The sequence below is a fragment of the Hemitrygon akajei genome, unplaced genomic scaffold, assembly GCF_048418815.1.
Source record: "Hemitrygon akajei unplaced genomic scaffold, sHemAka1.3 Scf000061, whole genome shotgun sequence".
NCBI classification, from domain to species: Eukaryota; Metazoa; Chordata; class Chondrichthyes; order Myliobatiformes; family Dasyatidae; genus Hemitrygon; species Hemitrygon akajei.
Window position 1 is genome coordinate 4788499 of NW_027331947.1, and position 19548 is coordinate 4808046.

The window sequence follows — 19548 nt, forward strand, 5'->3', positions numbered from 1 at the left end:
CGGTCACAGACCAGCCAGGATCTCATTGACTGGTGGACCAGGTTCACGGTGAATGTCCCTCCGTGTGCTCTGCACTCAGAATGTACAGTCCATGTCCAGACAGGATCAGCACCCGTCCGGGTGACTGCTCAGTGTGATCCCGTTACAGAGCACATCATTTACTTCTCATTCTCTGTATGAATCTGTCAGTCCCCAATATGTTCACTGTTACTCTTCACAGAAAATCTCTGATCTCGCTGATAAGGGAGAGCGGGCGGACAGTTCTAAACTCCTCCTGAGCCTGGTGATGGAGAAAGGCTCCCGCGCCCGGAGGGTGATGTGGGAAACCTTTGTGAAAATCCGGATGGGTGATCCAGAGTTGGACAAAATACTGAAGGAAATACAGGAACATGGTGAGATAATATCAGCGATTAACTCAAATTTGGTTTGAATACCGTACACGTTACAATTTGCCAAAAATGATTTCCTCAATTTGTTTAAATTCAAACAGGTTGTGATTCTTCCCATCGACCAATTCCCGCTCAACTTTTACTAAAGATTCTCAGTGAGCTGAAAGGTAAGTGAACGTGCATTGAACATTGAAGAGTATAACACAGGAATAAGCCATTAGGCAAACAATATCATGCCGAAACAGCGAAGAAATAAATCAAACACACCCAAACTCTAATCTCTCCTTCCTTCACCGTGTCCATCTGCCTCCATCCTCCTTACATCAATGTGCCTGTCCAAACGTCTCTTAGAAGTCTCTAACAATTTGCTTCTACCACCTTACCAGGCAGTGTGTTCCAGGCATCCACGACTCTCTGATTTAAAAAAAAACTACCACTCACATCCCCCTTAATCCAAACCCCGCTCACCTTCACTGCACGCCCTCTAGTAACAGATATTTCAAACCCAGGAAACTGACTCTCTCTGCCCACTCTATCTAAGTCTCATAATTTTGGATAGTTGTCAGAGCTCCCTCAATCTCTGATGATCCAGAGAAAACATTCCAAATTTATCCAGGCTCTCATGATAGCACATGCCCTCTAAAGCAGGCAACATCCCGGTAAACCTCTTCTGCACCCTCTCTAAAGCCTCAACATCCCTCCGATAGTGGGGTGATCTGAATGGTACACAATGGCCCAGATGAGGCTGAAGCAGAGTTCATCAAGTTGAAACTTGACCTCTGTTTCCATCAACGGTTGTAATTTGCGTCGGGCGGTTCAGTTGTTGAGCCACGAGGATCTGACCAGGTAAATACTGGCACTGTGACAGAGATCACAGTGAGACACTGTGTGTTTGCTAGAGGGAGAGTTTTCACAGGACATTTTGAGGAAAGAGGCAGAGAGCTGGCGAGTTTAAGGAAAGTGGTCACACTGCTCTGGGGCCTGCAACTACAAATCCCACCGGAGTCTGAGTGGAGAAGGGGCGATCTGGAGAATGGAAAAAAATACATATTTCTTCACACCAAAAATTCAAAACCTTCTCTTGCCAGCCACAGCCCCCTCCAGAACAGCCTCATCCTCAACCATTTTCTAAACTCCCTCAGTTCCCGCAGATTATCTTCTCTTAGAGCTGGGCGTCCACTGAAGTTCCAGTCACAGAATAGTAATAATAGCATCAATTTAATTAGAAAAGCAGGTAACATCCCAACTGGTCTGTTCAGCCACAGAGCAGCAGATGAACCCCGCTGTGATCACATCTGCACTCTCTAGTGCAAACACTGCTACAGTGTTAGAGAGGATGAGACTGGGGTACATATTCCTCAGCTCAGTCCACAGAAGCTGAAATTCCTGTCTGCTGGTGTTGTGTGATGGGCACTGTGGAAGGGTGAGAGGTGGGAATTAGGACAGGGAAACCGAGGGTTGTGGGATCGCGGCAAGGAAGGTGGAAAGTTCTGAAAATATCTATAAATAATATTGCAATTAATTAAACTGTGACCGTCTGGATGGGAAGCTCACTACATCCATAAGCCCATCACGTCTGTGAAAATGGAGCCCAGGCAGAGCATGGGCTCAAGAGATTGTAAGGCTCCATCATCGCAGACTGAGTTGGATCACTCAATTACACATTTAACAGAGGAGGGAGCGAAGGGAAGACAAATATCACAAAACCTATTAATATTGCATCAGACCATGTTTTATCTGATTATTCAAAGCTTTTAACAGAAATATAGGGAATCTCGGCCAGAACCTTGGTTTAGGGTCTCTCATTTACAAGACCAAATCCCAAAGATGATAATCTAAACATGGGACCAGAGATAGACAAATCAGGAAGTTTACAAACTACTCATGCCTCTGTCACTTCAGTCAATGTAGTTCCAGTCCACATCCGCTGAATGCAACCCCACACTTCCCCAGCAACATGGATTTGGTAAATTGCTGCAAGCTTGTTCTTCACTATTCCTCATGTTGTTTGCCGAGGGAACAGACACAACAGTGCAATTCCCACACCCATTTCTGAATATGCAGCAGAAACACTCCCCGATAATTGAAGAACATCATTTCTACCACAATCACATTCTCTAAAGTAAATATGTCCACAATCAATGTTTTCCTACGCTCCCTATCAAAACCGAGTACATTGAATGGAGACCCCACATTCACCTTACAGGGTCCTGACACACTGTGAGACCCCACACACCCCTGACAGGGTCCTGACAGACTGTGAGACCAAACACACCCCTGACAGGGTCCTGGCACACTGTGACACCCCACACACCCCTGACAGGGTCCTGACACACTGTGACACCCCACACACCCCTGACAGGGTCCTGACACACTGTGACACCCCACACACACCTGACAGGGTCCTGACACACTGTGAGATCCCACACACACCTGACAGGGTCCTGACACACTGTGTGACCCCACACACCCCTGACAGGGTCCTGACACACTGACACCCCACACACTCCTGACAGGGTCCTGACACACTGTGATACCCCACACACACCTGACAGGGTCCTGACACACTGTGAGACCCCACACACTCCTGACAGGGTCCTGAGACACTGTGAGATCCCACACAGCCCTGACAGGGTCCTGACACACTGTGTGACCCCACACACCCCTGACAGGGTCCTGACACACTGACACCCCACACATTCCTGACAGGGTCCTGACACACTGTGATACCCCACACACACCTGACTGGGTCCTGACACACTGTGAGACCCCACACACTCCTGACAGGGTCCTGACACACTGTGACACCCCACACACACCTGACAGGGTCCTGACACACTGTGAGATCCCACACACACCTGACAGGTTCCTGAGACACTGTGAGATCCCACACAGCCCTGACAGGGTCCTGACACACTGTATGACCCCACATACCCCTGACAGGGTCCTGACACACTGTAAGACCACACACACCCCTGGCAGAGTCCTGACACACTGTGAGACCCCACACACCGCTGACAGGGTCCTGAGACACCGTGAGTCCCAACATGACCCTCACAGGGTCCTGACACACTGTGAGACCCCACACACACTTCTGACAGGGTCCTGACACACTGTGAGACCCCACACACCCCTGACAGGGTCCTGACACACTGTGAGACCCCACACACTCCTGACAGGGTCCTGAGACACTGTGAGATCCCACACAGCCCTGACAGGGTCCTGACACACTGTGTGACCCCACACACCCCTGACAGGGTCCTGACACACTGATACCCCACACACTCCTGACAGGGTCCTGACACACTGTGATACCCCACACACACCTGACAGGGTCCTGACACACTGTGAGACCCCACACACTCCTGACAGGGTCCTGACACACTGTGACACCCCACTCACACCTGACAGGGTCCTGACACACTGTGAGATCCCACACACACCTGACAGGTTCCTGAGACACTGTGAGATCCCACACAGCCCTGACAGGGTTCTGACACACTGTATGACCCCACATACCCCTGACAGGGTCCTGACACACTGTAAGAACACACACACCCCTGACAGAGTCCTGACACACTGTGAGACCCCACACACCGCTGACAGGGTCCTGACACACTGTGAGACCCCACAAACCCCTGACAGGGTCCTGACACACTGTGAGACCCCACACACCCCTGACAGGGTCCTGACACACTGTGAGACCCCACACACCCCTGACAGGGTCATAACACACTGTGAGACCCCACACACCCCTGACAGGTTCCTGGCACACTGTGACACCCCACACACCCCTGACAGGGTCCTGACACACTGTGAGACCCCACACACCCCTGACAGCGTCCTGACACACTGTGACATCCTACTCACCCCTGACAGGGTCCTGACACACTGTGAGACCCCACGCACTCCTGACAGGGTCCTGACAAACTGTCAGACTCCACACACCCCTGACAGGGTCCTAACACACTGTAATGCCCCTCAAACTCATTTTAGGTTCCCGACACACTGTGACACCCCACACACACCTGACAGGTTCCTGACACACTGTGACACCCCCACACACACCTGTCAGGGTCCTGACACACTGTGAGATCCCACACACACCTGACAGGGTCCTGAGACACTCTGAGATCCCACACAGCCCTGACAGGGTCCTGACACACTGTGAGACCCCACACACTCCTGACAGGGTCCTGACACACTGTGAGACCCCACACACCCCTGACAGGGTCCTGACACACTGTAGGACCCCACACACCCCTGACAGGGTCCTGACACACTGTGAGACCCCACACACCCCTGACAGTGTCCTGACACACTGTGAGATGAGAAAAATTGTAGAATCGGGAATTCTAAACATCACACACAAAATGCTTGAGGAACTCAGCGGCCAGACATCAGCTATGGGAAAGGGTAAAGTGTTGACGTTTTGGGAAGTTTCTCGGCCCGTGACATAAGTGAGACGCCACACACCCCTGACAGGGTCCTATCACACTGAGAGACAACACACCCTCATAAGAGGATCCTGACAAACATTGAGACCCCACACAAACCTGACAGGGTCCTGACACACTGTACGACCACACACAAACCTGGCAGGTTCCCGACATACTGCGAAACCCCACACACCCCCGACGGGGTTCTGACAGATTGTGATACCCCACGCACCCCTGAGAGGGACCTGACACACTGTGAGACCCCAGGTCACCCATTTAATGTGCTGAATCACTGTGAGACCCCACACAACCCTGACAGGGGTCCAGGCACACTGTGAGACCCCACACAACCCTGGCAGGTTTCTGACACACTGTGAGACCCCACACAACCCTGTCAGGTTCCTGACACACTGTGAGAACTCACACAACCCTGACAGGGTCCTGACACACTGTGAGACCCCACACACCCCTCACAGGGTCCTGACACCCTGTGAGACCCCACCAACCCTGGCAGGTTCCTGACACACTGTGAGACCCCCACACACCCCTGACAGGTTCCTGACACACTGTGAGACCCCATACACACCTGACAGGGTCCTAACACACTGTGAGACCCCACACACCCTGACAGGATACTGACAGACTGTGAGACCACACACACCCCTGACCGGGTACCGACAGGCTGTGAGACACCACACACCTCTGACAGGGTCATAACACACTGTGAGACCGCACACACACTTGACAGGGTCCTGACACACTGTGAAACCAGACACAACCCTGGCAGGTTCCCGACAGACTGCGAAACCCCACACACCCCCGACGGGGTTCTGACACATTGTGAGACCCCACGCACCCCCTGTCAGGGTCCTGACATACTGTGAAACACCACACACTCCTGACAGGGTCCTGACACTGTGCGACCACACTACCCCCTGAGAGGGTACCGACACATTTTGATACACTACACACCCTTGACAGGGTCCCGGTGACACACTGTCAGAACCCACAATCCCCTGGGAGGGTCCTGACCGAATGTGAGACCCCACACAAGACGGGCAGTGTCCAGAAAACACTGTGAGACCCCACAGACCCCTGGCAGGTTCGCGACAGACTATACAATCCCACACGCTCCTGACAATGTCCTGGACACACGTTGAGACCCCCACACCACCCTGATCAGGACTGACACACAGTGATAGACCGCCAGACTCCACACACTCCTGCAGGGTCCTCGCACACACCCCTGACAGAGTCCTGACACACTGAGACCCCAGGTCACCCATTTAATGTGCTGAATCACTGTGAGACCCCACACAACCCTGACAGGGTCCTGACACCCTGTGAGAACCCACACAACCCTGGCAGGTTCCTCACACACTGAGAGACCCCACACACTCCTGACAGGGTCCTGACACACTGTGAGACCCACACAACCCTGACAGGGTCCTGACACACTGTGAGACCCCACACACTCCTGACAGGGTCCTGACACACTGTGAGATCCCACACACCCCTGACAGGGTCCTGGCACACTGTGAGACCCCACACCACCCTGACAGGGTCCTGACACACTGTGAGATCCCACACACCCTTGACAGGGTCCGGACCCACCGTGAGACCCCACACATCCCTGACAGGGTCCTGACACACTGTGAGTCCCCCACATACCCCTGACAGTGTCCTGACCCACTGTGAGACCCCACACACTCCGGACAGGGTCCTGACACACTGAGAGATACCACACACCCCCTGACAGGGTCCTAACACACTGTTAGATCCCACACACCCCTGACAGGGTCCTGACGCACTGTGAGACCACACACCCCTGATAGGGTCTTGACACACTGTGAGACCCCACACACCCCTGAGAGGGTCCTGTCACACTGTGAGATCCCACACATACCTGACACGGCCCTGACACACTGTGAGACCCCACACACCCCAGACAGGGTCCTGACACATTGTGAGACCCCACACATACCTGACAGGGTCCTGACACACGGTGAGACTCCACACACACCTGGCAGGGACGTGAAACACTGTGAGGCACCACACATCCCTGACAGTGTCCTGACAAACTGTGAGACCCCACAATCTCTTAGCACGCTCCCGACATGCTGTGAGATCGCACAGACCCTTGGCAGGTTCCCAACCCACTGTGAGACGCCACAGCCCCTGAAAGAGTCCTAACACAAAGTGAGACCCCAACACCTCTGTAAGGGTCCGGACACGCTGTGATATTGCACACACCACTGACAAGAACCTGACCCACAGTCGGACCCCAGAAACCCCTGACAGGGATCCTGACACACTGTGAGACCCCACACAGCACTGATAAAGTCCTGACACTGTGGGACACCCAAAACACACCTGAATGGGTCCTGACACACAGTGAGACCCCAGACACCCCTGACAGGGCCCTGACACACTGTGAGACCACACACACACATGACAGGGTTTTGAACAGCCTGTGAGACACCGCACACCCCTGCTGGATCCTGTCACACTGTGAGACCTCACACACTACTGTCAGGGCCCTGAGACACTGTGAGACCCCACACACCCTTGACAGGGTCCTGACACACCCTGAGATCCCACATACCCCTGTCAGGGTCCTGACACACAGACATCATCTTTTCTGCAACTTCCCTGTGACTGCTCACTCTGTTACAAAAACCTTCCTGAATTCTTTCCTCATCTGTGATGGTTATTTTCTGATTCTGTTTTACACCGTCAAATCCAATGAGGAATTATTTATGGATTTGGAGTCAATAAAGCAGTCACAGACCAGCCAGTGGTGTCACGTGGAGTTAGGAGTGTAAAGAAATATTTGATAAACTGGATTTTATAAATCCAACCATGAATAGAGACATTCACAAGCTGACCCATAAAACCCTAGCAGGGTCGTGATACAATGTGAGACCCCCACACACCCATGACAGTGTCCTGACACACTGAGAAATGCCACACTCCCCAGGAACGGTCCTGACACACAGTGAGACCCATACACCCCTGACAGGGTCCAGACAGACTGTGAGACCCCACACAATCCCTGGCAGTGTCATGACACCCTGTCAGACCACACACACCCCTGACAGTGTCCCGACACACAGTGAGAACCCACACACCCCTGACAGGTTCCAGACACACTGTGAGATCCCACACATCCCTGGCAGTGTCATGACACCCTGTCAGACCACACACACCCCTGACAGTGTCCCGACACACAGTGAGAACCCACACACCCCTGACAGGGTCCTGACACGCTGTGAGACCCCACATACCCCCGGCAGGGTCCTGACACACTGTGAGATCCCACATACCCCTGGCAGGGTCCTAACACGCTGTGAGAGCCCACACACCCCTGACAGAGTCCTGACACACTGTGAAGATCCCACACACCCCGACAGGGACCTGACACACTGTGAGACCCCACACACCTCTGACAAGGGTTCTGACACACTGTGAGACCACACACAGCCCTGGCAGGGTACTGACACACTGTGAGACGCCACACACCCCTGACAGGGTTCTGACTCACTCTGTGACCCCACACACCCCTGGCAGGTTCCAGACACACTGTGAGGACCCACATACCCCTGGCAGGTTCCCGACAGACTTTGAGATCCCAAATACCCCTGGCAGGGTCCTGACACACTGTGAGACCCCATACACCCCTGACAGGGTCCTGACACACTGTGAGACAACACACCCTCATAAGAAGATCCTGACAAACATTGAGACCCCACACAAACCTGACAGGGTCCTGACACACTGTGAGACCACACAATCTCTTAGCACGCTCCCAACATGCTGTGAGATCGCACACACCCCTGGCATTTTCCCAACCCACTGTGAGACGCCACAGCTACCTGAAAGAGTCCTAACACAAAGTGAGATCTCAAACACCTCTGTAACGGTCCGGACACGCTGGGAGACCCCACACACCACTGACAGGGTCCTGACACACTGTGAGACCCCACACACCCCTGACAGTGTCCAGACACGCTGTGTGACCCACACACCCCTGACAGGGTCCTGACAGACTGTGAGACCCCGCACACCCCTGACAGTGTACAGACACGCTGTGTGACCCACACACCCTTGACAGGGTACTGACAGACTGTGAGATCCCAAGTACCCCTGGCAGGGTTCTGACGTCCGTGAGATGCGACACACCGCTGACAGGATCCTGACACACTGAGACACCACACACTCCTGGCAGGGTCCCGACAGACAGTGAGACGCCACACACCCCTGACAGGGTCCTATCACACTGAGAGACAACACACCCTCATAAGAGGATCCTGACAAACATTGAGACCCCACACAAACCTGACAGGGTCCTGACACACTGAGAGACCAGACACAACCCTGGCAGGTTCCCGACAGACTGCGAAACCCCACACACCCCCGACGTGGTTCTGTCAGATTGTGATACCCCACGCACCCCTGACAGGGTCCTGACAAACTGTGAAACCCCACACACTCCTGACAGGGTCCTGACACTGTGCGGCCACACTACCCCCTGAGAGGGTCCTGACACATTTTGATACACTACACACCCTTGACAGGGTCCCGGTGACACACTGTCAGAACCCACAATCCCCTGGGAGGGTCCTGACCGAATGTGAGACCCCACACAAGACTGGCAGTGTCCAGAAACACTGTGAGACTCCACAGACCCCTGGCAGGTTCGCAACAGACTATACGATCCCACACGCTCCTGACAATGTCCTGACACACGTTGAGATCCCACACCACCCTGATCAGGACTGACACACAGTGATAGACCGCCAGACTCCACACACCACAGCAGGGTCATCGCACACACCCCTGACAGATTCCTGACACACTGTGAGACCCTAGGTCACCCATTTAATGTGCTGAATCACTGTGAGACCCCACACAACCCTGGCAGGTTTCTGACACACTTTAGAGACCCCACACAACCCTGGCAGGTTCCTGACACTCTGTGAGACCTCACACAACCCTGACAGGGTCCTGACACACTGTGAGACCCCACACACCCCTGACAGGGTCCTGACACCCTGTGAGACCCCACACAACCCTGGCAGGTTCCTGACACACTGTGAGACCCCACACACCCCTGCAGGTTCCTGACGCACTGTGAGACGCCACAGATCCCGGAAAGAGTCCTAACACAAAGTGAGACCCCAAACACCTCTGTAAGGGTCCGGACACGCTGTGAGACCCCACACCCCACTGACAGGGTCCTGACACACTGTGAGACCCCACACACCCCTGAGAGGGTCCTGACAGACTGTGAGACCCCACACACCCCTGACAGGGTACTGACAGACTGTGAGATCCCAAGTACCCCTGGCAGGGTTCTGACGTCCGTGAGATGCGACACACCGCTGACAGGATCCTGACACACTGAGACACCACACACCCCTGGCAGGGTCCCGACAGACAGTGAGACGCCACACACCCCTGACAGGGTCCTATCACACTGAGAGACAACACACCCTCATAAGAGGATCCTGACAAACATTGAGACCCCACACAAACCTGACAGGGTCCTGACACACTGTACGACCACACACAAACCTGGCAGGTTCCCGACATACTGCGAAACCCCACACACCCCCGACGGGGTTCTGACAGATTGTGATACCCCACGCACCCCTGAGAGGGTCCTGACACACTGTGAGACCCCAGGTCACCCATTTAATGTGCTGAATCACTGTGAGACCCCACACAACCCTGACAGGGTCCAGACACACTGTGAGACCCCACACAACCCTGGCAGGTTTCTGACACACTGTGAGACCCCACACAACCCTGTCAGGTTCCTGACACTCTGTGAGAATTCACACAACCCTGACAGGGTCCTGACACACTGTGAGACCCCACACACCCCTCACAGGGTCCTGACACCCTGTGAGACCCCACACAACCCTGGCAGGTTCCTGACACACTGAGAGACCCCACACACCCCTGACAGGTTCCTGACACACTGTGAGACCCCATACACCCCTGACAGGGTCCTAACACACTGTGAGACCCCACACACCCTGACAGGATACTGACAGACTGTGAGACCACACACACCCCTGACCGGGTACCGACAGGCTGTGAGACACCACACACCTCTGACAGGGTCATAACACACTGTGAGACCGCACACACACCTGACAGGGTCCTGACACACTGAGAGACCCCACACACCCCTGACAAAGTCCTGACACACTGTGAGACACCACACACCCCTGACAGGGTCCTGACAGACTGTGAGACCCCGCACACCCCTGACAGTGTCCAGACACGCTGTGTGACCCACACACCCTTGACAGGGTACTGACAGACTGTGAGATCCCAAATACCCCTGGCAGGGTTCTGACGTCTGTGAGATGCGACACACCGCTGACAGGATCCTGACACACTGAGACACCACACACTCCTGGCAGGGTCCCGACAGACAGTGAGACGCCACACACCCCTGACAGGGTCCTATCACACTGAGAGACAACACACCCTCATAAGAGGATCCTGACAAACATTGAGACCCCACACAAACCTGACAGGGTCCTGACACACTGAGAGACCAGACACAACCCTGGCAGGTTCCCGACAGACTGCGAAACCCCACACACCCCCGAACGTGGTTCTGTCAGATTGTGGTACCCCACGCACCCCTGACAGGGTCCTGACACACTGTGAAACCCCACACACTCCTGACAGGGTCCTGACACTGTGCGGCCACACTACCCCCTGAGAGGGTCCTGACACATTTCGATACACTACACACCCTTGACAGGGTCCCGGTGACACACTGTCAGAACCCACAATCCCCTGGGAGGGTCCTGACCGAATGTGAGACCCCACACAAGACTGGCAGTGTCCAGAAACACTGTGAGACTCCACAGACCCCTGGCAGGTTCGCAACAGACTATACGATCCCACACGCTCCTGACAATGTCCTGACACACGTTGAGATCCCACACCACCCTGATCAGGACTGACACACAGTGATAGACCGCCAGACTCCACACACCACAGCAGGGTCCTCGCACACACCCCTGACAGAGTCCTGACACACTGTGAGACCCTAGGTCACCCATTTAATGTGCTGAATCACTGTGAGACCCCACACAACCCTGACAGGGTCCAGATACACTGTGAGACCCCACACAACCCTGGCAGGTTTCTGACACACTGTGAGACCCCACACAGCCCCGGCAGGTTCCTGACACTCTGTGAGACCTCACACAACCCTGACAGGGTCCTGACACACTGTGAGACCCAACACACCCCTGACAGGGTCCTGACACCCTGTGAGACCCCACACAACCCTGGCAGGTTCCAGACACACTGTGAGACCCCACACACCCCTGACAGGTTCCTGACGCACTGTGAGACGCCACAGATCCCGCAAAGAGTCCTAACACAAAGTGAGACCCCAAACACCTCTGTAAGGGTCCGGACACGCTGTGAGTCCCCACACACCACTGACAGGGTCCTGACACACTGAGAGACCAGACACAACCCTGGCAGGTTCCCGACAGACTGCGAAACCCCACACACCCCCGAACGTGGTTCTGTCAGATTGTGGTACCCCACGCACCCCTGACAGGGTCCTGACACACTGTGAAACCCCACACACTCCTGACAGGGTACTGACAGACTGTGAGATCCCAAGTACCCCTGGCAGGGTTCTGACGTCCGTGAGATGCGACACACCGCTGACAGGATCCTGACACACTGAGACACCACACACCCCTGGCAGGGTCCCGACAGACAGTGAGACGCCACACACCCCTGACAGGGTCCTATCACACTGAGAGACAACACACCCTCATAAGAGGATCCTGACAAACATTGAGACCCCACACAAACCTGACAGGGTCCTGACACACTGTACGACCACACACAAACCTGGCAGGTTCCCGACATACTGCGAAACCCCACACACCCCCGACGGGGTTCTGACAGATTGTGATACCCCACGCACCCCTGAGAGGGTCCTGACACACTGTGAGACCCCAGGTCACCCATTTAATGTGCTGAATCACTGTGAGACCCCACACAACCCTGACAGGGTCCAGACACACTGTGAGACCCCACACAACCCTGGCAGGTTTCTGACACACTGTGAGACCCCACACAACCCTGTCAGGTTCCTGACACACTGTGAGAACTCACACAACCCTGACAGGGTCCTGACACACTGTGAGACCCCACACACCCCTCACAGGGTCCTGACACCCTGTGAGACCCCACACAACCCTGGCAGGTTCCTGACACACTGTGAGACCCCACACACCCCTGACAGGTTCCTGACACACTGTGAGACCCCATACACCCCTGACAGGGTCCTAACACACTGTGAGACCCCACACACCCTGACAGGATACTGACAGACTGTGAGACCACACACACCCCTGACCGGGTACCGACAGGCTGTGAGACACCACACACCTCTGACAGGGTCATAACACACTGTGAGACCGCACACACACCTGACAGGGTCCTGACACACTGAGAGACCCCACACACCCCTGACAAAGACCTGACACACTGTGAGACCCCACACACACCTGACAGGGTCCTAACATACTGTGAGACGCCACAGATCCCGGAAAGAGTCCTAACACAAAGTGAGACCCCACACACCCCTGACAGGGTACCGACAGGCTGTGAGACACCACACACCTCTGACAGGGTCATAACACACTGTGAGACCGCACACACACCTGACAGGATCCTGACACACTGAGACACCACACACCCCTGGCAGGGTCCTGACACAATGTGAGACCCCACACACCCATGACAGGGTCCAGACACACTGTGAGATCCCAAGTACCCCTGGCAGGGTTCTGACGTCCGTGAGATGCGACACACCGCTGACAGGATCCTGACACACTGAGACACCACACACCCCTGGCAGGGTCCCAACAGACAGTGAGACGCCACACACCCCTGACAGGGTCCTATCACACTGAGAGACAACACACCCTCATAAGAGGATCCTGACAAACATTGAGACCCCACACAACCCTGACAGGTTCCTGACACACTGTGAGACCCCACACAACCCTGGCAGGTTCCTGACACACTGTGAGATTCCACACAACCCTGACAGGGTCCTGACACACTGTGAGACCCCACACACCCCTGACAGGGTCCTGACGCACTGTGAGACCCCACACATCCATGACAGTGTCCTGACAAACTGTGAGACCCCACAATCTCTTAGCACGCTCCCGACATGCTGTGAGATCGCACACACCCCTGGCAGGTTCCCAACCCACTGTGAGACCCCACACAACCCAGACAGGGTCCAGTCACACTGTGAGACCCCACACAACCCTGGCAGGGTCCTGACACACTGTGAGACCCCACACAACCCTGGCAGGTTCCTGACACACTGTGAGACCCCACACAACCCTGACAGGGTCCTGACACACTGTGAGACCCCACACACCCCTGACAGGTTCCTGACACACTGTGAGACCCCACACAACCCTGGCAGGTTCCTGACACACTGTGAGACCCCACACAACCCTGGCAGGTTCCTGACACACTGTGAGACCCCACACAACCCTGACAGGTTCCGGACACACTGTGAGACCCCTCACAACCCTGGCAGGTTCCTGACACACTGTGAGACCCCACACACCCCTGACAGTGTCCTGACACACTGTGAGATCCCACACAACCCTGACAGGGTCCTGACACACTGTGAGACCCCACACACCCCTGACAGGGTCAAGACACGCTGTGAGACCCCACACACCCCTGACAGGGTCCTGACACACTGTGAGATTACACACACACCTGGCAGGGACGTGAAACACTGTGAGGCACCACACATCCCTGACAGTGTCCTGACAAACTGTGAGACCCCACAATCTCTTAGCACGCTCCCGACATGCTGTGAGATCGCACACACCCCTGGCAGGTTCCCAACCCACTGTGAGACGCCACAGCTCCCTGAAAGAGTCCTAACACAAAGTGAGACCCCAAACACCTCTGTAAGGGTCCGGACACGCTGTGAGACAACACACACCACTGACAGGGTCCTGACACACTGTGAGACTCCACACACCCCTGACAGGTTCCTGACACCCTGCGAGACCCCATACAGCCCTGGCAGGTTCCTGACACACTGTGAGATCCCACACAACCCTGACAGGTTCCTGACACACTGTGAGACCCAACACACCCCTGACAGGGTCCTGACACACGGTGAGATTCCACACACACCTGGCAGGGACGTGAAACACTGTGAGGCACCACACATCCCTGACAGTGTCCTGACAAACTGTGAGACCCCACAATCTCTTAGCACGCTCCCGACATGCTGTGAGATCGCACACACCCCTGGCAGGTTCCCAACCCACTGTGAGATGCCACAGCTCCCTGAAAGAGTCCTAACACAAAGTGAGACCCCAAACACCTCTGTAAGGGTCCGGACACTCTGTGATATTGCACACACCACTGACAAGAACCTGACCAACAGTCCGACCCCAGAAACCCCTGACAGGATCCTGACACACTGTGAGACCCCAGACACCCCTGATAGGGTCCTGATAGCCTGTGAGATCCCACACATCCCTGACAGGGCCCTGACACACTGAGAGACCACACACACACATGACAGGTTTTTGACATCCTGTGAGACCCCACACACTACTGTCAGGGCCTTGAGTCACTGTGAGACCCCACACACCCCTGACAGGGTCCTGACACACCCTGAGATCCCACACACCCCTGTCAGGGTCCTGACACACAGAGACCCCATAAAACCCTAGCAGGGTCGTGATACAATGTGAGACCCCACACACCCATGACAGTGTCCTGACACACTGAGAAATGCCACACTCCCCTGGAACGGTCCTGACACACTGTGAGACCCCTCGCACCCCTGACAGGTTCCTGACACACTGTGAGATCCCACACATCCCTGACAGGGTCCTGACACACTGTGAGACCCCACACATCCCTGACAGGGTCCTGACACACTGTGAGACACCACACACCCCTGACAGGTTCCAGACACACTGTGAGATCCCACACACCCCTGACAGGGTCCTGACACATTGTGAGCCCCCACATACCCCTGGCAGGGTCCTAACACACTGTGAGACCCCACACACCCCTGACAGGGTCCTGACACACCGTGAGACCCCACATACCACTGACAGGATCCTGACACACCACGAGACCCCACACAACCCTGACAAATGTTCTGACACACTGTGAGACCACAAACACCCATGGCAGGTTCCCGACAGACTGTGAAACCCCACACAGCCCCGACAGGGTTCTGACACACTTTGTGACCCCACACACCCCTGGCAGGGTCCTGACCCACTGAGAGACCCCACACACCCCTGGCAGGGTCCCCACAGACTTTGAGATCCCAAATACCCCTGGCAGGGTTCTGACGTCTGTGAGATGCGACACACCGCTGACGGGATCCTGACACACTGAGACACAACACACCCCTGGCAGGGGCCCGACAGACAGTGAGACGCCACACACCCCTGACAGGGTCCTATCACACTGAGAGGCAACACACCCTCATAAGAGGATCCTGACAAACATTGAGACCCCACACAAACCTGATAGGGTCCTTACACACTGTGAGACCACACACAACCCTGGCAGGTTCCCGACAGACTGCGAAACCCCACACACCCCCGACGGGGTTCTGACACATTGTGAGACCCCACACATGCCTGACAGTATCCTGACACACAGCGAGACCCGACACTCCACTGACAGGGTCATGACACACTGTGAGACCCCATACACCCCTGACAGGGTACTGACACACTGTGAGACCCCACACACCCCTGACAGGGTCCTGACACACTGTGAGATCCCACACACTACTGACAGGGTCCTGACACACTGTGAGACACCACACCCTCCTGACAGTGACCTGACACACTGTGAGACCCGACACACCCCTGACAGGATCCTGACACACTGTGAGACCCCACACACCTGACAGGATCCTGAGACACTGTGAGACCCCACACACACCTGACAGGGTCCTGACACACTGTGAGACCCGACACACCCCCTGACAGGGTCCTGACACACTGTGAGACCCCACACACACCTGACAGGGTCCTGACACACTGTGAGATCCCACACACTACTGACAGGGTCCTGACACACTGTGAGACACCACACCCTCCTGACAGTGACCTGACACACTGTGAGACCCGACACACCCCTGACAGGATCCTGACACACTGTGAGACCCCACACACCTGACAGGATCCTGAGACACTGTGAGACCCCACACACACCTGACAGGGTCCTGACACACTGTGAGACCCGACACACCCCTGACAGGGTCCTGACACACTGTGAGACCCCACACACACCTGACAGGGTCCTGACACACTGTGAGACCCGACACACCCCTGACAGGGTCCTGACACACTGTGAGACCCCACACATCCCTGACAGGGTCCTGACACACTGTGAGACCCCACACACCCCTGACAGGGTCCTGACACACTGTGAGATCCCACACAACCCTGACAGGGTCCTGACACACTGTGAGACCCCACACACCCCTGACAGGGTCCAGACACACTGTGAGACCCCACACACCCCTGACAGGGTCCTGACACACTGTGAGATTACACACACACCTGGCAGGGACGTGAAACACTGTGAGGCACCACACATCCCTGAAAGTGTCCTGACAAACTGTGAGACCCCACAATCTCTTAGCACGCTCCCGACATGCTGTGAGATCGCACACACCCCTGGCAGGTTCCCAACCCACTGTGAGACGCCACAGCTCCCTGAAAGAGTCCTAACACAAAGTGAGACCCCAAACACCTCTGTAAGGGTCCTGACACACTGTGAGACTCCACACACCCCTGACAGGGTCCTGACACCCTGTGAGACCCCATACAACCCTGGCAGGGTCCTGACACACTGTGAGAACCCACACACCCCTGACAGGGTCCAGACACACTGTGAGACCCCATACAACCCTGGCAGGGTCCTGACACACTGTGAGAACCCACACACCCCTGACAGGGTCCTGACACCCTGTGAGACCCCATACAACCCTGGCAGGGTCCTGACACACTGTGAGAACCCACACACCCCTGACAGGGTCCAGACACACTGTGAGACCCCATACAACCCTGGCAGGGTCCTGACACACTGTGAGACTCCACACACCCCTGACAGGGTCCTGACACCCTGTGAGACCCCATACAACCCTGGCAGGGTCCTGACACACTGTGAGAACCCACACACCCCTGACAGGGTCCTGCACACTGTGAGATCCCACACAACCCTGACAGGGTCCTGACACACTGTGAGATCCCACACAACCCTGACAGGGTCCTGACACACTGTGAGACCCCACACACCCCTGACAGGGTCCTGACACACTGTGAGATTACACACACACCTGGCAGGGACGTGAAACACTGTGAGGCACCACACATCCCTGACAGTGTCCTGACAAACTGTGAGACCCCACAATCTCTTAGCACGCTCCCGACATGCTGTGAGATCGCACACACCCCTGGCAGGTTCCCAACCCACTGTGAGACGCCACAGCTCCCTGAAAGAGTCCTAACACAAAGTGAGACCCCAAACACCTCTGTAAGGGTCCGGACACGCTGTGAGACAACACACACCACTGACAGGGTCCTGACACACTGTGAGACTCCACACACCCCTGACAGGGTCCTGACACCCTGTGAGACCCCATACAACCCTGGCAGGTTCCTGACACACTGTGAGATCCCACACAACCCTGACAGGGTCCTGGCACACGGTGAGATTCCACACACACCTGGCAGGGACGTGAAACACTGTGAGGCACCACACATCCCTGAAAGTGTCCTGACAAACTGTGAGACCCCACAATCTCTTAGGACGCTCCCGACATGCTGTGAGATCGCACACACCCCTGGCAGGTTCCCAACACACTGTGAGATGCCACAGCTCCCTGAAAGAGTCCTAACACAAAGTGAGACCCCAAACACCTCTGTAAGGGTCCGGACACTCTGTGATATTGCACACACCACTGACAAGAACCTGACCCACAGTCCGATCCCAGAAACCCCTGACAGGATCCTGACACACTGTGAGACCCCAGACACCCCTGACAGGGTCCTGACAGCTTGTGAGATCCCACACATCCCTGACAGGGCCCTGACACACTGAGAGACCACACACACCCCTGACAGGGTCCTGACACACTGAGAGACCACACACACACATGACAGGGTTTTGACATCCTGTGAGACCCCACACACTACTGTCAGGGCCTTGAGTCACTGTGAGACCCCACACACCCCTGACAGGGTCCTGACACACCCTGAGATCCCACACACCCCTGTCAGGGTCCTGACACACAGAGACCCCATAAAACCCTAGCAGGGTCGTGATACAATGTGAGACCCCACACACCCATGACAGTGTCCTGACACACTGAGAAATGTCACACTCCCCTGGAACGGTCCTGACACACTGTGAGACCCCTCGCACCCCTGACAGGTTCCTGACACACTGTGAGATCCCACACATCCCTGACAGGGTCCTGACACACTGTGAGACCCCACACATCCCTGACAGGGTCCTGACACACTGTGAGACACCACACACCCCTGACAGGGTCCAGACACACTGTGAGATCCCACACACCCCTGACAGGGTCCTGACACATTGTGAGACCCCACATACCCCTGGCA

The 19548-nt window shown here is 55.5% G+C and overlaps 1 protein-coding gene across 3 annotated transcripts in view; it reads left to right on the forward strand.

Annotated features, from left to right (window-relative positions):
• Window positions 1-19548, forward strand: part of LOC140721783 (NACHT, LRR and PYD domains-containing protein 3-like) — a 71474-nt gene that overhangs the window by 24052 nt on the left and 27874 nt on the right. For all 3 annotated transcript variants that reach the window (XM_073036580.1, XM_073036581.1, XM_073036582.1), the window contains 2 exons: window positions 221-392; window positions 491-556. In XM_073036580.1, the coding sequence (XP_072892681.1) occupies window positions 221-392; window positions 491-556 (238 nt within the window). The remainder of the gene's footprint in view (window positions 1-220; window positions 393-490; window positions 557-19548) is intronic.